The sequence below is a fragment of the Myotis lucifugus genome, unplaced genomic scaffold (genome assembly GCF_000147115.1).
Source record: "Myotis lucifugus unplaced genomic scaffold, Myoluc2.0 scaffold_210, whole genome shotgun sequence".
In the NCBI taxonomy this organism is placed as follows: domain Eukaryota; kingdom Metazoa; phylum Chordata; class Mammalia; order Chiroptera; family Vespertilionidae; genus Myotis; species Myotis lucifugus.
Window position 1 is genome coordinate 1,775,569 of NW_005871258.1, and position 20,071 is coordinate 1,795,639.

At 43.0% G+C, this 20,071-nt stretch overlaps 1 protein-coding gene across 1 annotated transcript in view; it reads left to right on the forward strand.

The window, feature by feature from the left end:
* AFF3 (AF4/FMR2 family member 3) overlaps nt 1–20,071 on the forward strand; it is a 401,836-nt gene that overhangs the window by 238,156 nt on the left and 143,609 nt on the right. Inside the window, 1 exon segment of the mRNA XM_023761471.1 lies at nt 7,229–7,280. Coding sequence (XP_023617239.1) covers nt 7,229–7,280 — 52 coding nt within the window.

Sequence of the window (20,071 nt, forward strand, 5' to 3'; positions counted from 1 at the left end):
CCCAGATTTCTGCTCAGTCTCACAGGGAACGGGCCTGGCGCTCAGAGAGTGGTAGGGACCTGGGCCGTTCTCCCATCTCTAGCCCCTCCACCCCCATCCTAGCTGGTTCTCATACAGAACTTTCCATCTGGATTCCCCCCCAAAACAAACCAACAAAACAAAACAACAAAATACCAAATAACACAGTAACGTTTGCTAAGAAAAGAACAGGTGACCAGATGCCCTAGTTGATACCTAAGAGAAGCGGTATAGATTCTGAGGTAATACCAGACTTTAAAAAAAGACGTATGTGAGTGGGGGAAGAAGAGTTAACTTTTTTCAAGATGGAAATAAACAAAAATGCTGCACACCCGGAGTAAAGGACTTCTCCCTTGGTGTGGAGCGTGATGAGAGGATCAGGGCTCCCAGCTTGTCCTGAGGTCTCTCTCCTCCCAAGCCTGGATAAAGTCTGCAGTTAACATACCCTCCCACTTACAAAGAGCTCAGAGCAGCATTTCCTACCAGGGAGATGTGTGTTATGGAAATGGATCAATGTACGCTACAGGAAATCCACATCAGTTACCTTTGTTAACCAGCCTGCTATCACTCAAAACATGAATGTGTCACCAATAAGTACCAAAGAGGACTGATGCCAGTGGAAATACACTTAATTCAAGAAACAGAAGAAAAAATGTATAGTTACAGCCTTCAGAAACATTTGAAATTATTAAATAAAAGGAGAGAACAGACTGGTATGAAAAAGAAGCAGTTACAGAACAAATGAGTACTTGAGAATTAAAAATATCGTTCACAAAAATTAATAGAAATGATTGGTAATAGTGGAGTCTATAATTTGTAATATAAAGTTGAAAACATTTTTTTCTGAACATAAAGCAAAAGACAGATGGAAAATTTGAAAGGAAGTTAAGATACATGGAAGATTAATTGGGGTGGAAAGGTCAAAATCCAGCTAATAGGAATACCAGAAAAAGAAAACAAAATGGAGAAGAATAAGTAATAATAGAACCATAATTCCAAGGGAAATGAGTTACTCCATATCACAAACACTATATACAGTGAAGCAAGAGACCATGAACAAGAGTAAGGAGAACAGCAGACGCAGAGAATTAGACCCGTAAGGACTTCAGACATCAGGATTACCCAGCCCGAATATAAAATAAGAGTGCTTGCTTCAATTTCCAGAATGAGATGTTTGAGAATGTGGTTAAGAGCAAGAAGATTTGAAGAAGTACTAATCAGACCTCTAGAAATGAAAAAAATAATAACAAATGAAAATTTCCTCATTCAGGTTGAACAGCAGATTAGATACAGCTAAAAACATTGGGAAATTGAATTTAAGTAATTATCTAGAATGCAGCCTAGAGAAAATGGAAAATATGAAATGGAAATTAAGAAACGTATGGGATATTCCCGGGCTGGTGTGACTCAGTTGGTTGAGTGTTATCCCATGCACCACACTGAAAGGTCACTGGCTCGATTCCTGGTAAGGGCACGTGCCCAGTTTGTGGGTTTGATCCCTGGTTGGGATGCATACCGATGGATGTTCCTCTCTCTCTCCGTCTCCCTTCCTCTCTCTCTAAAAATAAAAAATAAATAAATAAATAAAAGTATATTTAGAAACAGGGATAAAGTAAGAAAGTCTAGCATATATTTAAGTAGGATTTCAGAAAGAGATGAGGGAACAGAGGAAATATTAAAGAAGATAATGGCTGAAAAAAATTTAGAATGGAATACACTAATCCACGAATTCTAGAAACCCAATGCATATTAAGCAGTAAAAATAAGAGGCCACACTAGACACGTTATAGTTCATCTGCAAACCACATAGATAAGGGAACAATTCTTAAACTGCCCTTTAATACCTTCAAAGAAGCAACAATTAAACTTCCAGTTGACTTCTTTCTCAACAGCTATAGGAAACAGTGCAATTATAACTTCACTTTTGTGTATCTGGAAATTGACAAGGTGATTCTCAAATTTCTTTGATAGAACAAAGGCCCAAAAATAGCTCAGACACTCCTAAAGAACAACAAGGTTGGAGCCTTGCCTTGCCCATATTAAAAATATATAAATGTTTTTAGCTAAGTAATACAGACAGTAATAGACAAATTGAGCAATGAAAGATAATATGAGACCTAGAAACAGGCCCACTAATATATAAAAATTAGATTCATGACAGAGCTGATAATGTAGATCAATGGAGAAAGAATGAGCTTCTTAATAGATAGTACCAGAATAATTGGTTATCTACGAGAAAAATGAAATTAACTTATGTCATATAAAAAACTTCTCCTGGTATTTGTAGATCTGAATGTGAACAGTTTAGTTATACACTTTCCAAAGACAATATAGAACATATTTTGGTGTATTTCTTAAATACAAACACAACAGAAGTATAAAATATAGGAAAATATTGATATACTCAAGTAAATTAAAATTGAGAACTTATAATCATGCACAGATACCAGAAAAAGAGTAAAAGACTCACACTGGGAAAAGTTACTAGAGTGTGTGTGTGAGAGAGAGACAGAGAGACAGTGACAGAAGACTTGTATCAAGACAATGAAGTGCTTCTATGAGCTAAAAAATTACCAAAAAATTTTTTAATAATTTTTTTTATTGTGTAAAGTTTTACATATGTCTCCTTTTTCCCCAATTGACACCCCCCCAAGCCATTCCCACCCCGGGCAAGCCCCCACCGCCCAGGGTCTGTGTCCATTGGTTATGCTAATATGCATGCATACAAATCCTTTGGTTGCTCTCTAACCCCCCCTCCCCTACCATTTGTCTCTAGATCGATCTATTCTTGTTCATCAAATTATGTTGATCATTATATCCCACATATGAGTGAGACCATGTGATATTTATCTTACTCCAACTGACTTATTTCACTTAGCACAATGCTCTCCAGTTCCATCCATGTTGTTGCAAATGGTAAAAGTGCCTTCTTTTTTATAGTGGCATAGTATTCCATTGTGTAGATGTACCACAGTTTTTTAATCCACTCATCTGCTGATGGGCACTTAGGCTGTTTTTTTGAGAAATGAGAAGGAATGTCACAGAAGAGTAAGCACAAAATATCTCTTCCACATTGGTACTCAGAGAAATGCAAACGCTACACTGAAATTTCACTTTATATTATTAAATGAGAAAAAACATTCTTTAATGTTTGACCCTAAGTTAACTTGGAACCAGTTCAGCATTCCCTGGTAAGGTTGGACATGTGAAAGCCCTGTGGCCCACACTCCCGACGTGCATGAGGAAGGGTGTTCGTGAACATGTGTAACTGTGTCATTCATATGGAAAAACCTAAATGTCCACCAGTAGAATGAATGAGAAAACCCTGGTAGGTTTTTTTATAGGATGCACAGCAGTGAACAAACCACAGCTCCGTGCACCATGGTGGCTGGGTCTAAACATCATGGTCATGAGTGACAGAAGGAAGTCTCGGAGGAAGGCATACAGTATGATTCCATTCATGTAAATTTCAAAATCAGGAAAACTGAAGAATATTTGATTTACTAATAAACGCATGGGTGGTAAAAACTATCGAGAAGGGAAGAGAATGATTAGCATGAAATTCCGCTGGGAGGGACAGGAACTTAGAGACTCTGGGGTTATTTCTTGGCAGTGTCTTCTTCACAGTTAACTCATTTTAATTTTTAAAAATTGTATGTATGCATTTTATGGACATTAAACGCATGTTCTGTTGAACATTTTCTAAGGAAAAGGGGAGACTTGAGACCAGTTAAGCTGTGGCATGATGGAATTAAGAATGAGACTCCCTGGGGCCTCAGTGCAGGGAGCGCTGGCCTTCACTCAGGCCCAGTCCCCCTTCTTCACTGACTAATATTTATATTGTTGCAGTATTTAAACTTCTGTTATTGGTTTATAATTTTTCTAATTGGCCTATAGGAAAGTCTAAAAGTTAAGTTATTAATTAAGTTAAGATGAACGAGGATGCCTCACTAATAATCACTGAACAGAATATAAATATTTTAAATCTCAGCTATGAAGATGGAAGGGATAGCTGTGCAGTTGTAGGTGATGGAGGGAGGGAAGGCGGGCGAGAATGGGTGGGGGAATTTCCTCATTGTGCATAGTTTAAGAGGAAAGATACTGTCAGAAGTTGATTAATCAAGAAATGGATGATTAAATGTATTGAAAGTTATAAATACTCACTGGAGGCAGTAAAAGTAATGATAGGACTAATAAAATTGTAAGGAGAGGGGAGGTGGTAGTATATTAAGTACCTTATCTCGCATCCTTCATATCAGAGATCTTTAGGTGCCCTCTAACGTTGACACATCTAGAAATACGTGTGTTACTCAGAGTGATGGCTGAAGGGCTCACAGAATAAAACCAGAAGCAAGCAAAGGTGTCAGCTTTTCTCTGCTGGTCGATGGTTTTACCATGCACGTGGATTACTTTTATTATAAAGAAGAGTTGTAGTTTAGCAAACCTTACCTGTGCAGCAGAATCCAGCCTAGCACAACCTATATTTGTCCCTGTTCAGTCATCCTGAGTCCCTCTCCGGGCAGGGTGATGGAGAGTGTGAGCCTCCAGCCGTGCACTCGCTTAAGTGTCTGAAGGGCACAAATTCGGTATTTTTTCTTTTGTGACTTATTGGAGTCATCAGATTGTTTAGTATTGGAACTGCACATTCATCTCTCCCCTGTAGTGTGGGGTTCTGTGCTCATGGCAGGCATCAGACAAAAGACAGACGCTGAGCGTGCAGTGTGTCAAGGACTGTGCGAGGCACAGGGAGACCCTGCGAAGCGTCAGGTTGAAAGTACACATATACTACACATATGTACCTACATGATTTACTTGTGTGTACATGTGTCTGTGTGTGTGAGTCCTTGCTGTGGCTCATTTTCCCCCTCTTCCTCTCTGTAATTGTATTTCCATGTGCAGAATGACTGCCCTGCACCCGGGCCAACCTCTCCTGTCCATTTCCTTAATGATCCATGCCGGTTCCCTCCCAGAGGAACCCGCGAGGTATCCATCATGAACAGTTGACATAGCCAGGATGACCCCAGTCCTCTTTGGTAGCTGCACGGAAACATCTAGCTTTCATGCATAATTTTCCCTTGGGTCATGAGAAAGAAACGATGGCTCTTAATGACGTAGGCACTTAAACATTTCAAGGGAACTTCAGATATTGCATCAACTACAATTGCAAGATGTTGGGAGAATCTTATTTCATTCTTTTTGAAAGACAAAAATAATTTGGTCCCTTTCTCCCTCCTGTACCTACTCTTCCCCAGAAGGTGCTGCGCGCACTCCCTCCCAGGCCGTTCCTAAATGTCTCCTTTGGCCCGGGGTGTCCTAGCTGCTGGCCAGAACCTCCTCTCTTGTCCCTGTTGCCACAGCAGAAGTGCTGCTCGGGGCAGCTATGTCCCTGCGCTGGTCCAGCCCGACTCCCAGCCCCGGCCCCATGTGCAGAGGCCTGTGTCCTCTCCACCTGCGGGTTCTTTGGCAGAATTGTTGGCCAGGGAAAAACATTTACTCAAACATCCAAACAGTGTCTTCATTGACGGTCCCGGTTTCCCGTTTTCTTGACATAAGTTGTTTGGAAATGTTGACTGTTTCCGGCTGCTGCCTGGGTATTTCACACTCCGTTGTGATGTATTCGGTGTGGCTGCTGTGGGCAGTGCGAGGCTGGGGAAAGCAACAACTTCCTCCAAATTAAAGGGAGGGGATCAATCTGGTGACTGGAACCTCCGCGTAGCTTTCTCTCACATAGCGCGGGTGTCACTAACTCTGTAGGGTTCTGGCAGGAATAGCCGCCGCTGCGTGGAAGAATGACTCTGGAAAGGACTGAGGAGGTTGTTTTCCAGCTCTCAAGCCCGTGATGAGGCCTCTCGTGTCTGAGGCACCACAGGCGTGGCCTGGAGGACGGACGCACAGTACAAGCTCTAGAGCCACTTCATTGGTTTGCTGCCTCTACTTGCGCTTCCGCATGGTTTCCTATGCACGGGGCCCGTTAATCAGCGTTTGTCACCCAGGCGGTGAAGCCCATGGTTGGCTTTCTGATGAAGTGCTGTCCTTTGTGGCTGTTCCCGTGCCCAGTTACCTCTGTTATATCTAAGGCAGACGTGTGAACCACATCTACCGGTCTTCTTTCTCTCACAACTTTAATTTCCTAAAAGAAAAAAGAAGAAATGATCAAGTTTGCTTTGGGGTTCAGTTTGGAAAATATCTTCAGAATGTGATCATCATGCAGTGTAGGGAGACCGTGCTGACAAAAGGGGCCTGCACATGCGTAGGCCTGGGCCCCGCGACCTCTAGGCCAGTGCTGTGAGACCTCCAGGCCAGACTCAGATGGCAAAGCAAAGCAGCTGCCACCATCAGGCCCATGTCCCACAGCCCACAGCCTGGCCTGGGGTTTATTAAACTGTTAGCACGGCACAGCCATCGTCACACAGCGACCCACACTGGCAGTCACGACCCTTGCTCCTTCATCTCCCTAAAGGGAGCACCTTACAGCACGAGGACGCATAATTCAAACCCCCACTGTCCGAGGATCTAAGAATTACAGTGTCTTTGCAAGAGGAATTTGCCCTTTAAAACTAAGAAAAGTGAACTGGTTCCAGGCCCCCTTAATTAAATCCTTGATGACCACCGTGAAACATTTCTCTACCTAACCTGTCAGATAGGAAGGATTTCTGGTTTACATCTTATTCTGCATTAACTGGGGAGGGAGGGGGCAACACCTAAGCCAGAGCTCTTGGTAGGGGTATTTCTTGGGGACCTCGTAACCTAGGATACAACCTCAGTAAAATGCTCTCCTCTGAGCTCTGTTGCAGCCAGACCTGGTTCGGCTTATGTTAGCAAAAGGGATCGCAGTTCAGCACGCCTTGCATGTGGAATGCGAATGGGGTTTATTTCCTTAAATGTTCTGTAAAGTGGAGTGGAAGGAAACAGGTTCCAGCTGTCAGATATTCATCTCCTGGCGAGGTTTCCCGTCTGAGTCTCTGGTTGTTTACAAACAGCTCCTTAGTACCTGCTCACAGATCCGTGCTGGGCAGTGGTATCACAGAGAAGAAATTACTTTGCAAATCCGGTTCTCAGACATAAAAAGGTGTTTTAAAAGCCTCCTGCTGCACATTTTGAAAAATTGTTAATAGGAAATAGGAGCATTCAAATGTATTTAATCTCTCTTAAATATTTAAGACTGTGATACTCACATGTTGGGTGTTTTTTTCTCTGCTTCCTTTTTAAGAGAAAGGTGATGCTGAGCCCGAGAGTCCAGACAATGGCACCTCGAATACATCGTAAGTCTCTTTCCTCTTTCTGTTCGTGATGGCGGTTCTTTAATGTGCCTGTAATGCGAAACAGTGCAAGTGCCGCGTAGCAGTAATAATAATAATGGGAGGAGGGCCAGTTCTCCTTCTCCTGATAATGTCTTTTTAAATGCTCTGAGTGCACACGCATTTGGAGGTCTTTCTTGTGCTTTAACACAGAAAGAATAATATCGAAAACACAGGTGCTCTTCTTCGGAAAGTCCAGGTGTAATGAGATGGGAGGGCACATACTGGTGGCACACTCTTTTAGAATGTGTTTGAGACTTTCATCGTCACTCTTGTAAATAATGTAGAACTTGGCTCACGTGCGGGAGGCATTGTCCCGCACACCTGGGAGGGACCGATGTCATTCAAAACGCAGCCATCTGCACCCTCCCCTCGGAACTGTGTGAAAAATGCAGATATCTCTGGAATCTCACGAGTTTGCTGATGTTTTTGAAATAACAAAAGCATTTTTTAAAAGAGAAGAAAAGGCCCTTAGAAAGAGCACTTTCCTCACTTTGCATGTTGCTTTTTTCCTCTTGGTGCTCAAGGAATCCAAAAGTGTTAATGATTCATTTGATACCAAATTTATACACCAAAGTTTAAATGAAATAATTCAGGAGCTAACAAATTATTTTAGGAATCACATTTGCTCTTTGAAAATCTTTAACTCTGAGGGGGAACACGGTTTCCTTATTCCTCTATGGTTTGTGAATTCATCTTTATGTGGGTCAGCACTCTTACTACTAAGCATTTAAAATGCTACTCAGTAGAAATCACAGTTTGTGATATAATATTATTGAGTGTCTTAGTTTGTCTAAGATCTGTTTCTCAGTCTAGAAAAATCCTTTGGCTTCCCTTACACACAGGATGGCTACATATTTCATAAAGGATGTGATTATATGTTGTGTTCCTGAAGATGTTACACTAAAAGTTCTAAACAGTTCCATTGCTATGATTTCTGATTATCACTAGCTTTAAAATTTTTATGCTGCAAAATATAATGGGAAAAGGGTTTTAATGCCATCTGGAGGCATTCTAGAGAACTGAATCTAGAGAACTGAAAAGGGTAGAATCATTTAAAAATTTGGTTCTTTTAAATAACATTTGAGACTGGATGCGAATTTATTTATACAACTAGAATGTAAGCGATTTGGGAGTAAGTTGTATTTTTATAAATAATTTTATAAAAGTGGTAATTATTGCAGAGACAATAACTTTTTAAATTTCTCATTTAAAAAATATCACTTAAAAAACAAAATATATTGGAAAACTGCTAACATCCTGCATTTAATTGTACAAATTTTAAATCTCAGTCAGTAGACACCAATTTTGTTAATGCAGTTTGATGTACCGTGAAAGTTCTTCTTCCCTTATGCATTCCTAAAAAAATTCTCTTCTCTAAGGGAGTTGGTTTCCACACCTCAGTTCCTTGGGAAATGTGTTGTCTGAGTTGTGCTGTTAAATTCTGTTATCGCTGGTGATCTGAGAACGGGGAACGCTGGGAGCATCACCCCACACTCCTCTCTCCTCACGCAGAGCAGTTGCTTAGCCATCGGCCTCACCCGCCTCTTGAACTAGGAATAGCAGAACTAAGCTGAGGTTGCAAGGATCTCTGGTAACAGTGGAGGATTCTGAACGTGGGCCCCTGGAGGAGCTCGCCACCCGGAATTAGGCCAGAGGGGCAGCGTGTATGATTGAAGAGCCAGGACTCGGCATGTTACATTCCCTGTCGGTACCTTGTCTGGGCTTTATTTAGGTAGGCAGGGACAATATCCTTACTTAGTCTAGAACAAGCATGTCAAACTCGCAGCCCGTGGGCCGCATGTGGCCCACAACGAGTACTTTTGTGGCCCCAGCCAATATAACGGTATGTAAGAAACATGTTATAAAATTCCGTAACTTAATGTTTATAATATCCTGTTACATGTAATTATTAATAACGAATTACAACATTCGCTAATGACTGATAACTATAATCGTATAGCATTCATTTCCTTTATGTGCCTTATGCAAAGGCGCACCATTTCTCTCCACTAATCCTAGCAGAGATTATTTTAGCAGCTGATGGCCATGTCATTAGTCTTGGACTAACTTGTTTGGTGTGCGCAACAGGAAATATTTCACTTTGAGAGAACAAAAAAATAGGTTTATTTGTGTTACGATTATTAATTTGTGAAGTTATTCAGTATCTGGTAAGTTAATGTTCAAGAAAAAAACATTAATTTTTATTAAAATGTTCTATTATTTTATGTTAACGATTACTCATTTATTTCAGCCCTTTGTATTCAGCATGTCTCTATTGAAATAAACCTACATTTCTATGAAAATTGAAGCTTTTGTCTTTTTACAGCCCACATAAACTTAAACCTTGCTTATTTGGCCCATGTTAGCCTTTAAGTTTGACATGCTTGGGCTAGAACAGTGGTTCTCAACCTTGGCTGCACATTAGAATCACCTGGGAATCTTTTTAAAATCCTGATTTCTGGGCCTCATCCTCCGGAAATTCTGTTTCTTTGTTACTAATGTTGTGGCCCCACTCCATAACAAAGAAACAGAATTTCCGGAGGATGAGGCCCAGAAATCAGGATTTTAAAAAGATTCCCAGGTGATTCTAATGTGCAGCCAAGGTTGAGAACCACTGGTCTAGAAGGATCAGAAAAGCCATTCAACTTAAGTAAAAAAAAGGTTATAAATTTTTGGATATTTTGCTTTTTTGCCCATTAACCCTACTAAGGAGTCAGTGGATCTTAGGAGACAAAGTAAAGCCATGAGTCAGAATCAAGTAGAAAAACTGGGGTCCAACTATTTGTTATGTGGTTAGTGTGTTAGTTTGCTGGGGCTGCTAAGGCACAAAGTACAACAGACTGGGTGCCGTAAGCAACACAAATGTATAATCCCTTGGTTCCGGAGGCTGGACGTCCAAGATTGGTTTCCTCTGGGAGGGAAGGATGTGTCCAGGCCTGCTGACTTGTTCTGCAGGTGGACTCTCCTCCCTGTGTCTCTTCTTCTTACCTTCCCTCTTGTGTCCATTTCCCCTTTTTATAACAATGCCTGGTATCTTGGATTAGGGCCCACCCTACAGGCCTTGTTTAATCCGATTACCCCCTGTAAAGCCCCTGTCTCCCAGTAGTCTCATTCTGAGAGGTTAGGACTTCCACATATGAATTGGGGGAGGGGAGGAATTCAACTCATAACATTAAGGGTCACAGTAATCAGAATGATTCCGACGTCAGGTTGGCAGCTGCAGGTGTGCAGATGCCAGGAGATAGAATAAGGGGAGAGAATCTCAGTAAAACAGACCAGAAATGATGAGCTCATGGGAGCTGAGGGATGAAGCAGAGCAAAGAAAACTGCAGATAACACACACACGGGGCACTAGGAAAGACATCATTTTCACACCCGTGATCTGGTGAGAGAGACATGGCTTTAGTAATGGCTGTATATCCCTCTGTTTGTGCAACTCCATGACCCTGGGAGTCACTTAAAACCATCATATGGATTTAAATTGAAATATAAAGTTGGAGCCTCCAGACAGCGAGCTAATATCCTAAAAAGGAATCTTTCCTCACTGGAGATGAAATCAGCAGAAAATTCATCATGTTAAGTTTTAGGCAGTCATTGCCTGATAGGACAGAGTAGCTGCGTAACACCCAAAGAACCCTTAAGGAGATATTATCCAATGATACTATGAGTATTCAGAAAGATGAAATGTGTAGTATATTCTTAACACACACAAAACACCAAAAGTTAGAATCTCTGTCACGTACCAATAATGTTAATGATGGGAGACCTTATATTGGATTAATACTCCTGCAGAGAATTAACTATTAAAAAATCCTGGACAAAATATTTTTTAAACTGTTAGAAAGCAGAAAATGTTGGTAATTTGATCCTTGAAACAAGAACATTGGACGGGTGAGATCTACGTTTATACAGCTTCTCCCCTAAGAGTACTCCCCAGTCCATATAGGACAGTGGTTCTCAACCTTCTGGCCCTTTAAACACAGTTCCTCATGTTGTGACCCAACCATAAAATTATTTTTGTTGCTACTTCATAACTGTAATGTTGCTACTGTTATGAATCGTAATGTAAATATCTGATATGCAGGATGGTCTTAGGCGACCCCTGTGAAAGGGTCGTTCGACTGCCAAAGGGGTCGCGACCCACAGGTTGAGAACCGCTGATATAGGACAACAAGAACTCAAGGAGAAAGCCACAGTCGTATTGGCAGGTCGTGTCATAGGATGGAGCTCGGGGCTGCTGAAGTGACAAGACAATGTCAGGAGAATGAGAAGGCTCACAGAACATGTTTGCCAAGGACACGTCTGATAAAGGACTGACACCCAAAGCAAAGAATTCTTAAAACTCAACAGTAAGAAAACAACCCAAAAGTGGGCCAAAGAAGGTACCCGACATTTCACCAAGGAAGAAATACAGATGGTGAATGAATAATCACATGAAAAGTTGCTCCACATCATATGTTATCAGAGAAATGCCAATTAAAACAGTGATGTGCCACTATTACAATCGCCAAAACACAGACAGCACCAAATGCTGGCGAGGATGTGGAGCAACAGGAACTCTCAAACATTGCTGGTGGGAACTCAAAATGTTAAGGCCACTTTGGAAAACAGTTTGATGGTTTCTTACAAAACTAAATATATTCTCGCCATATAATCCAGCCATTATGCTCCTTGGTATATACTCTTTGGGTAAAGCTGCTGAAAACTTATATACACACACAAAATTTGCCTCCCTTTAAAAAAATAAGAAATAAAAAAACAAATTTACAGGAAGGATAAATATTTATGTGGCAGCTTTTCTTCCCTATAATGATAATAATTAGCATGTTTTGAGCCATTACATTGTCCACGTACTAGTCTTAACACTGGACATGTTTTATTGTTGCCAAAAAAAAATAATAATACCTTATTTTATAGGCAAAATAGGCTAATTAAGGTTGCTGCTTTATAGACCTTCAAGTGGCAAAATCAAGATTCGAACCCAAAATCCAAACCCTGGAAGCCAACCTCTTAACCACTGTCCCATTCTGCTGGCATCTCAGAGTTCTTAGGTAGTTTCTCTGGAGATGGTAATCATTCCCAGAAAATCACTCCAGGGAAGGCCTGCAGAGGAAGGGTAGACAGAGATCCTGCTAGAAAGTCATCTGTACCAGAAAAGCTCTAGAAATAATTAGCAAAGGGACATTTCCAAAATACTAGGAAGGCCACAGTTTGGCAGGTCCCCATGCTCGCTCAATCCAGATTTTCCTGCCGACAACAAATTCACTCTGAAGTCAGAGGTCTTCAGCACAGGCTTGTGGGAAAGTCCTGAGGAGGCTCCTTCTACATTTGTAGAGGACCCTCAGTGGAACAAAGTAACTGTAACCTTAAAGAGTAAATGAAGATTTGAAATGACATTCATAAAGAAATAGGATTAAACAGAAAGTATTCAACTCCTAGGAAGAAAAATAAGCAAAATCAGGCAGAAGGGAAATGGTTCATCAGAGGTACACATTGTACAGTAAAAGACTTGGAAATTATTATAAGCTCAAACTGAATCAGTGACCCATGAATTGTTTTTTCTCCAAAGTTAATACATTAGTTGGAATTAATCTATAGAAAGTGCCCATTATCTAGTAGGCACTCAGTAAATAGTTATTAATACTACCATAACCAGATTCATGATTAATAAAAGATAGAAAACAACCCTGCCGAGACAGTTGTTAGTGACCAGAGCTTATGAGAATTTTAATCTCTTACTTAAAAAAAAAAAAGTGGAAAACTTAGAAAGGGTTAAGGGTGATAAAAACAAAAATTTATATAGGTCTTCTAGTGAAGAAGAAAGGCTGAGTGGTCAGTCTACTCCAAAGTTGTCAACTTAAATGGGCACTTCTCCAAGCCTTCTGACGATGGGCCCAGCCAGGAGCGCGTGGTATTACCTCTCCCAGGGACGAAGACATCACCTGAGGCGGCTAAAGAATCCACCTCCACCACTGACTGCTGTTTTAAAATATCTGGGAAGACTTGGCTATCGTCGAATGGTGAACAGACTGGGCCGAGATCATGCCCAGAGCCCCTTTCCAGGTGTGTAATGTGCAACTCCGTGAGTCGTTCATAAAGATGAAAGGTGAAATATGTTCGTATCAATGAAAAGTAGTTGTCTTCATCAGTCCAGGCTGCTATAACAAACCACCGCAACCCAGGTAGCTTGTAAACAGAAGTTGATTTCTCACAGTCTGGAGGCTGGGAAGTCTAGGGTCCAGGCACCGGTAGCTCCAGTGTCTGGCCATGGCCCGCTTCCTGGTTTGTCATCTCGTTGTGTCCACACTTGGCAGAGAGCAGAGAAAGCAGAAGTCAGCTCTCTCCGGTCTCTTCTTATAAGAGCATTAATCCCATTCGTGAGGGTTCCTCCCTCATTACCTAGTCACCTCCCAAAGGGTCACCTCCTAATACTATCACATGGAGGTGTAGAGTTTCAATTTATGAATTTTGGAGGAAGATGACAGTATTCATAGTTCATAACAGTGTTCATTAAAAATATGCCCATCGTGGAGCTATCTTAGAAAATCTTAAGTAAGAAGGAAATATACAGAGGAACAATTATGTGCTAAACATATAAAGAAATGTACTATTTATGCACGTGCATTTAATAATCAGGTTACACAAACTGATCCGGAAGTTGAGAGTTCTACGTCGCTTTGAGCTGTTACCAAAAGATGTTCTTTTTTTCGGAGAAACTGGAAACCCTCCTGATACTTACTTTGGCCATAGCAGCCCGTGTTTAAAATGATGAACTGCGGCTGTTCCTTTATTTATGAGGGCCCCGTCCCCAGAGGCTTCCCTCCCAAATCTGTTTAAGTGATTTGCCAGGATCCTGCCTGCTGCGGAAGTGAGAAGCCTAGTGTACAGCCTCTGCCTAGAAAACATCAGCCAGGTCCTGTGTCTGCAATCTCAGACACCAAGGATAAAAAGTGACGTTGCGTTAGATGAGCAAACTAGACTAAAGGCCTTGGAAAGGAAGGAAGCCCTGCGCCCAGCGTTCAGGTGCCATACGTGCAGGTGCGGCTGGGCAGAGCTGGGAGGAGGTTTTTGTCAGTCTTACCTGAGGGGAATTAGACACCGTGATATTGCTTTACTCTCAGATCCAAACACTAAGCGAGCCCAAGAATGTGAAGAAATTATGCCATCACAGAACAAGGCTGCACACCTTACCTCCCAAGTTCTAACATCAGGCTGGAAGGCCCATGGGCTCTGGGGAAGTCTGCCCCCCGGCCCCTCTCTGTTCCCAGAGAGTCACTCCTTGTCTTTGCTCTGCGCATGCGGCTCCATCACACCGAACCTCCCCTCAGGATGTTTCTAGATCAGGGTTTCTCAAACTTTTGTAACTTAATGTTTTGTAATTTAATTGTGATAAATACACATAACATAACATGTACCATCTGAACCATTTTAAGTATACAGTAGCCCCCCATCCCAAGCCCAGCCTCGGGTGCCTGAGACTGCAGACGGTACCGAACCCTCTATGTACCATGGCTTGCCTATGCACACATAACTTTCCACTTATAGGAAGCACTTTACGGCTTCTCTCTGGCATATCCAAATTGTCAGCTTCACCACTCTTGCACTCTTACTTTACATTATTAAGTAAAGTAGGGTGCGACACCACGACAGATGATCTGATCACCCAGATGGCTCCTAAGTGACAAACTGGTGGGGAGCGTCTACACCCACAGCGCAGAGACGCTGGACAAGGATGGTTCACGTCCCGGGCAGGATGGGTAGGATGGTGCAAGGTTTCCCCACGCTGCTCAGAACAGCACACAATTGGAATTTTCTATTTAATACATTTGGACCCCGGTTGACCACTGGTAACTGAAATGGCGGAAAGCAAAACTGCGGGTAGGGAGGCCACGGGACAGGTCAGTAGCATAAGTGCACTCACATTGTTTGCTGCCGTCACCACCGTTCCCAGAACTCTTCATCTTCCCAAACTGAAACTCTGTACCCATTAATGTGCCAAATTAATAAATTGCCTTGGCACATAACTCCCGTCTTCCCCTCTCCCCACCCCCGGCAGCCACCACCCTACTTTCCGTTTCTCTGAATTTGCCTCTAGGCTCCTCCTGGAAGTGGGCTCGTATAGTATTTGCACTTTTGTGGCTGGATTATCTCACTTAGTGAAAAGTCTTCAAGGTTCATCCATGTTGTAGCCTGTGTCAGAATTTCCTTCCTTTTTAGAAAAGGAATTTCCTTTTTTAAGGCTGAATAACATTCCCTTGTGTGTATGTATGTTTTGTTTGTCATCTACCCATGGACACTTGGGCTGCTTCTGCCTTCGGCTGTTGTGAATAATGCTGCCTACCAATGTGAGTGGACAGATATCTCTCTGAGTCCCTGCTTTCAATTTTGGATATAGGTGTATACTCATCTCAGACTGTTTGAACATAACCCACACAGTCAAAAGCACATTTTACATCATATCCTATGACAGAAGCAAGTGTCACAAACATTACCTACCGTGACTCTCACATTTTTCATCTATATGTATAAAAGGCTAATATGCTAAGTGTCCAACTGTCTGACCAGTCACTATGACGTGCACTGACCACCAAGGGGCAGACGCTTAATGCAGGAGCTGCCATGATGCCCACAGAAATGGCACTGCAGAGTTGGCGACCACAAAGCAACACTCGGCTTACCCCAAGTGGGACACAGGCCCCGCCACGACCCCAGAGCGATAGCCCACCAAATCACAGCTGATGCTGCCAAAACCCCATGGTGCAAAATGCGGCCCACAGCCCAGCCCAGCCCAGAAATGGTCACTGTGGTAATGCCATCATGTATCAATGCCCGGCTTCCTCTTCCTAGCAATGACTAACCTTGCAGTTTCTTCAGCCCAGGAACACAACTTGCTTTATAGCCAGGTGCAAACATTTCACACTTTAATCAAATGTCTGTGAAGTGTCTTCCCATGCCTCATCTCATTTGATCCTCACAGAAGTCCTGGAGTAGGTAGATAGGAGACTCGGGGGAATCCTATTTTCTTTTCATTAGCTGGAAAACAGAGATTTAGAAAGCTTAGAAACTTGACCCGACTGAAGAGAAGTAAGAAATGGTGGACCTTGAAAATGACTTCAGATTTTCTCACTGCGCACAATATAGTCAAACACTGCTGCAGTTAAATATTTTACCCTTTGTTCTCCCTGTGTGATCTACAATAATAATCTGCTTCATGTTGATATTTACTGCTGTGTTGCTGACAATTACCCGAAAGAGAATTTGGGGTGCTTCCATAGGCTGAAAAAATTTAAGCTAACTCAGAAAGCAGGTCTAATTAAGCAAGTTTATTCTATATATACTAGAGGCCCGGTGCACAAAATTTGTGCCCATGGGGTTGGGGGTGTCCCTCAGCCCAGCCTGAACCCTCTCCAATCTGGGACCCCTCGAGGGATGTCCGACTGCCCGTTTAGGCTGGTTGCCCCCAACTGCCTTCCTCTGTCGGCCCGGTCACCCCCAACTGCCCTCTCCTACTGGCCATCTTGTGGCAGCCATCTTGTGTGTTGGAGTGATGATCAATTTGTATATTACCTCTTTATTATATAGGATAAAAGGCTAAGTTGACTCTCGCATGTACGATACCTATAAAGCTCTCGCTGGTGCCAATTGCACACGTGTGTTTCAATCTGTCATTGTCAATCGTGACTTTGGTTGACATTTCTATTATAGAGAAAGGGCGAATAGCGAAATTAAAATATTTCTTCTAATTAATGTCCTTTCAATGTGCACGAATTTATGCACCAGGCCACTAGTTCTTATATAATATATTTAAACGTAGGTCAAACCACACAAACTGTCCGCCCATGTTCACAAAATACAATAGTTACTGGCTAACTGACAAGACAGTTTGTGCCTAAAGCGGGGAGGAGAAGGCAGTACTGAGCGCTGCCCTGCGCTAGCCCTGGCTGCATCACTATGGAAATGACCTCTTCAGTCCACCTAATGGCCTAGTTCTTTCCCCATTTTACAGATGAGGAAACCAAGGCTGAAAGGGTATAAGAATTTGGTCCAAAGACCTGTATCCAGTGACTCTGTTTTCACTCAGATCTGCCAGCTGCAGGACATGACTGGCTTAGGTGGCACCCTGCAGTCCTCCCCTCAGAACCCACACGCATCCCCCCAGGACTGACAATTCAGGAAAGTTTAGGACCCCATCAAAGCTCAAGAAGCAGGTACTTGGGGGTGTATATCCTAAGAGGAGGTAAAGTCGTTCAGTGACCCCTCATTAGATCACATAGCAACTGCCTCGTTCATGTATGATTAAGGCAGACGGAGTCTCGACAGGGGAGTTTGCACCTTTGCAGTGACTTCCAGTGCGCGGAGATGTTAATGAGCACACAGGAGCCGTCTGTACTCTCTGTAGCTTTGGCAGATGGCAGCGTTTTTCTGGGGAGCCACTGTGGCTGTGAGAAAGTGTGGGAAATCAACAAATGTTACCATATTTATTGATTGCAGTGGGTAATCAATAAATATTGCCTGATATTAACAGACTGAGTATACATACTTGCTTCATATGTTTGTTTTCATATAGCTTCTTCATGACATTGTGTTGAAGCCAGGCCCAGCATTTAGAACAGAACACTTATTCAACAAGGAATTAGCATGAATAAATGAATGAGTGCACAATAACACAGGATGGTTGGAGTACAGTTGTGCATTTTATGTATCTTTTTCCAGAAATACCATTAGCTAGAATTGTCCTTTCTCATCTACAGATTTCAGTGAAGATATAAACTTCCAAAATGCAGAGCTCGTATGTGTGCAGCCTAGTTCTGTCCCTTCCCCGCGCTGCCCCCAGATCAGCTTCCCTTTGGCCCCACGCCCTAATGCTCGTCCGCCCCTGGCAGCCGCACCGAGATGATGCTCCCATGTGCTCAGTGCCTGTTCTGTGCCAGGCGCTCTAGTGAACACGGTGTCTTATTTAATTCGTGTGACAATCCAATGAGGTGTATTATTACATTATTACGTCTCATCTTACTGAATGGAAAGTCGAGATCTCAGAGAAATGCGCTGGCTCGTGGAGGTCACACAGTTGGCAGAGCCGAGATTCCGACCAGGTTGGCTGCAGAGCCGCTTGGTGGCGCCCGTTAGGTCTGTGGTCCAGTGCAGAGGGCACAGGAAGTGGGAGAGATGTTGAGGAAGAAATCCTGTTTCTCCACAAAGAGCCGGTATGGCCCGAAAGCCCTGGGTACCTGACTCCCTCCACATTTCTGAGATTCCGTCCCAAAGAGCCTGGAAGGCAGCTTGGAGAAGGAGTTGGGAGGATGCCTGGTTACAGGCGATGGTAAAGGGGAGGTTTCTGCACAGTGATGGAGGTCATGGCAATAGCAGGGAATGGAGTCTGGAGTTCATCTGGCAGAAATGAAAGGATGGCTGCACAGCCCTGGCCCACCTGCTCACCTCTGAGCGCCTTCTGCTATTGGCCCAGGATATTTCGGTGAACAGTGGTCACATGATCCCACCAAAGCATGTCAAGTATTTAAGCCTCTGCCCGAGCAGTTCTACCACAAAATTCCACCTCCACTTTCAGCTTCTTAAATGACTGACATGTTCAAAGACACAGGGCATGAAGGGATAATGGGCACTGACCAAACTTTCACACCCATGCACACACTCACGTTTCTACATTAAAAAGGCATTCCTGTTTAACAATAGATGGAAGGCCTTTCTTTAGAAGACTACCAGTGCCGATATAAACGATTAGGAGATAACAAATGCTGAGCACTAACTGTGTGCCCGGCTGTGCACGAAATGCTTTGTGAACACAGGATACCTATATAAGATGCGGTAGCGGCTGCGCAGGGACCACAGGGCTAAACTACAAACCCTGCTTGGAAGAGTCCAGTCTTTGAATCCGCATAGCAACTCGAAAAGTAGGCAGCATGGGAACCTCCCTTTTTACAGATAAAGAAACAGGTAGAGTGGCCGAGCCAGCGTCGCCCAGAGGGGTCTGACTTGAAAGCACTTTCTGCAAGGCCATCTGGCACTCAGACTCCTGAGCGGGGCCCTGAGGGTCCAGCTCTGCTGGACGCCAAGGCTGGTTCCGAACACAAACAAAGGAAGGTCAGAGTGCCCGATGGCAGCCAGCCCAGCGCCAGGGCACTATTGCACTGAAAGCCTGTTTCACACGAAGGCTAGAGGATTGGATCAATCAGTGGCCTTTTCGGGGTGGGGAGAGAGTGTTCTTGCTTTGCTTTTGGAGTTTTGGAGGGCAGAGCGAGTAATCAGCAGGTGAGACAAGAAAAACACCCATTGTTGGGTGGTGCTGTCAGCCACACAGCTTCACTTCTTGAAGCAGTAGGCTGCCAACTTCAATAACCCCAGAAGTTGTAGACTCTGAAAACAAAAAGATTTTTAATGGATCAATACATAAAATACTGTTATTCACGATTTTGGAAAAAATGTATTTTGCATTTGAACCCAAGAAAAAAACTTTTTCTCATAAGCCAATTGTAAAAATAGAGACAGTCTCTGATTTTGCGTTTTGCTTGCCTTTTGACAGTTTGGGCTAGGTCATGTGACCTTCACCCTCCCCCCCCCAAAAAAAAATGTACTGAGCATTTACGTGTGTTAGGCACTCTTCTCGGCATTTACTTATCTCATTCTCACTGCTCTCTGGGGTGGTTATCCCCGTTTACAGATAAGAGAAATGATGCACAGAGAGGGTGAGTGATTTGCCCAGAGTCACTCAGCTCATGTGACAACTGGGAATGGAG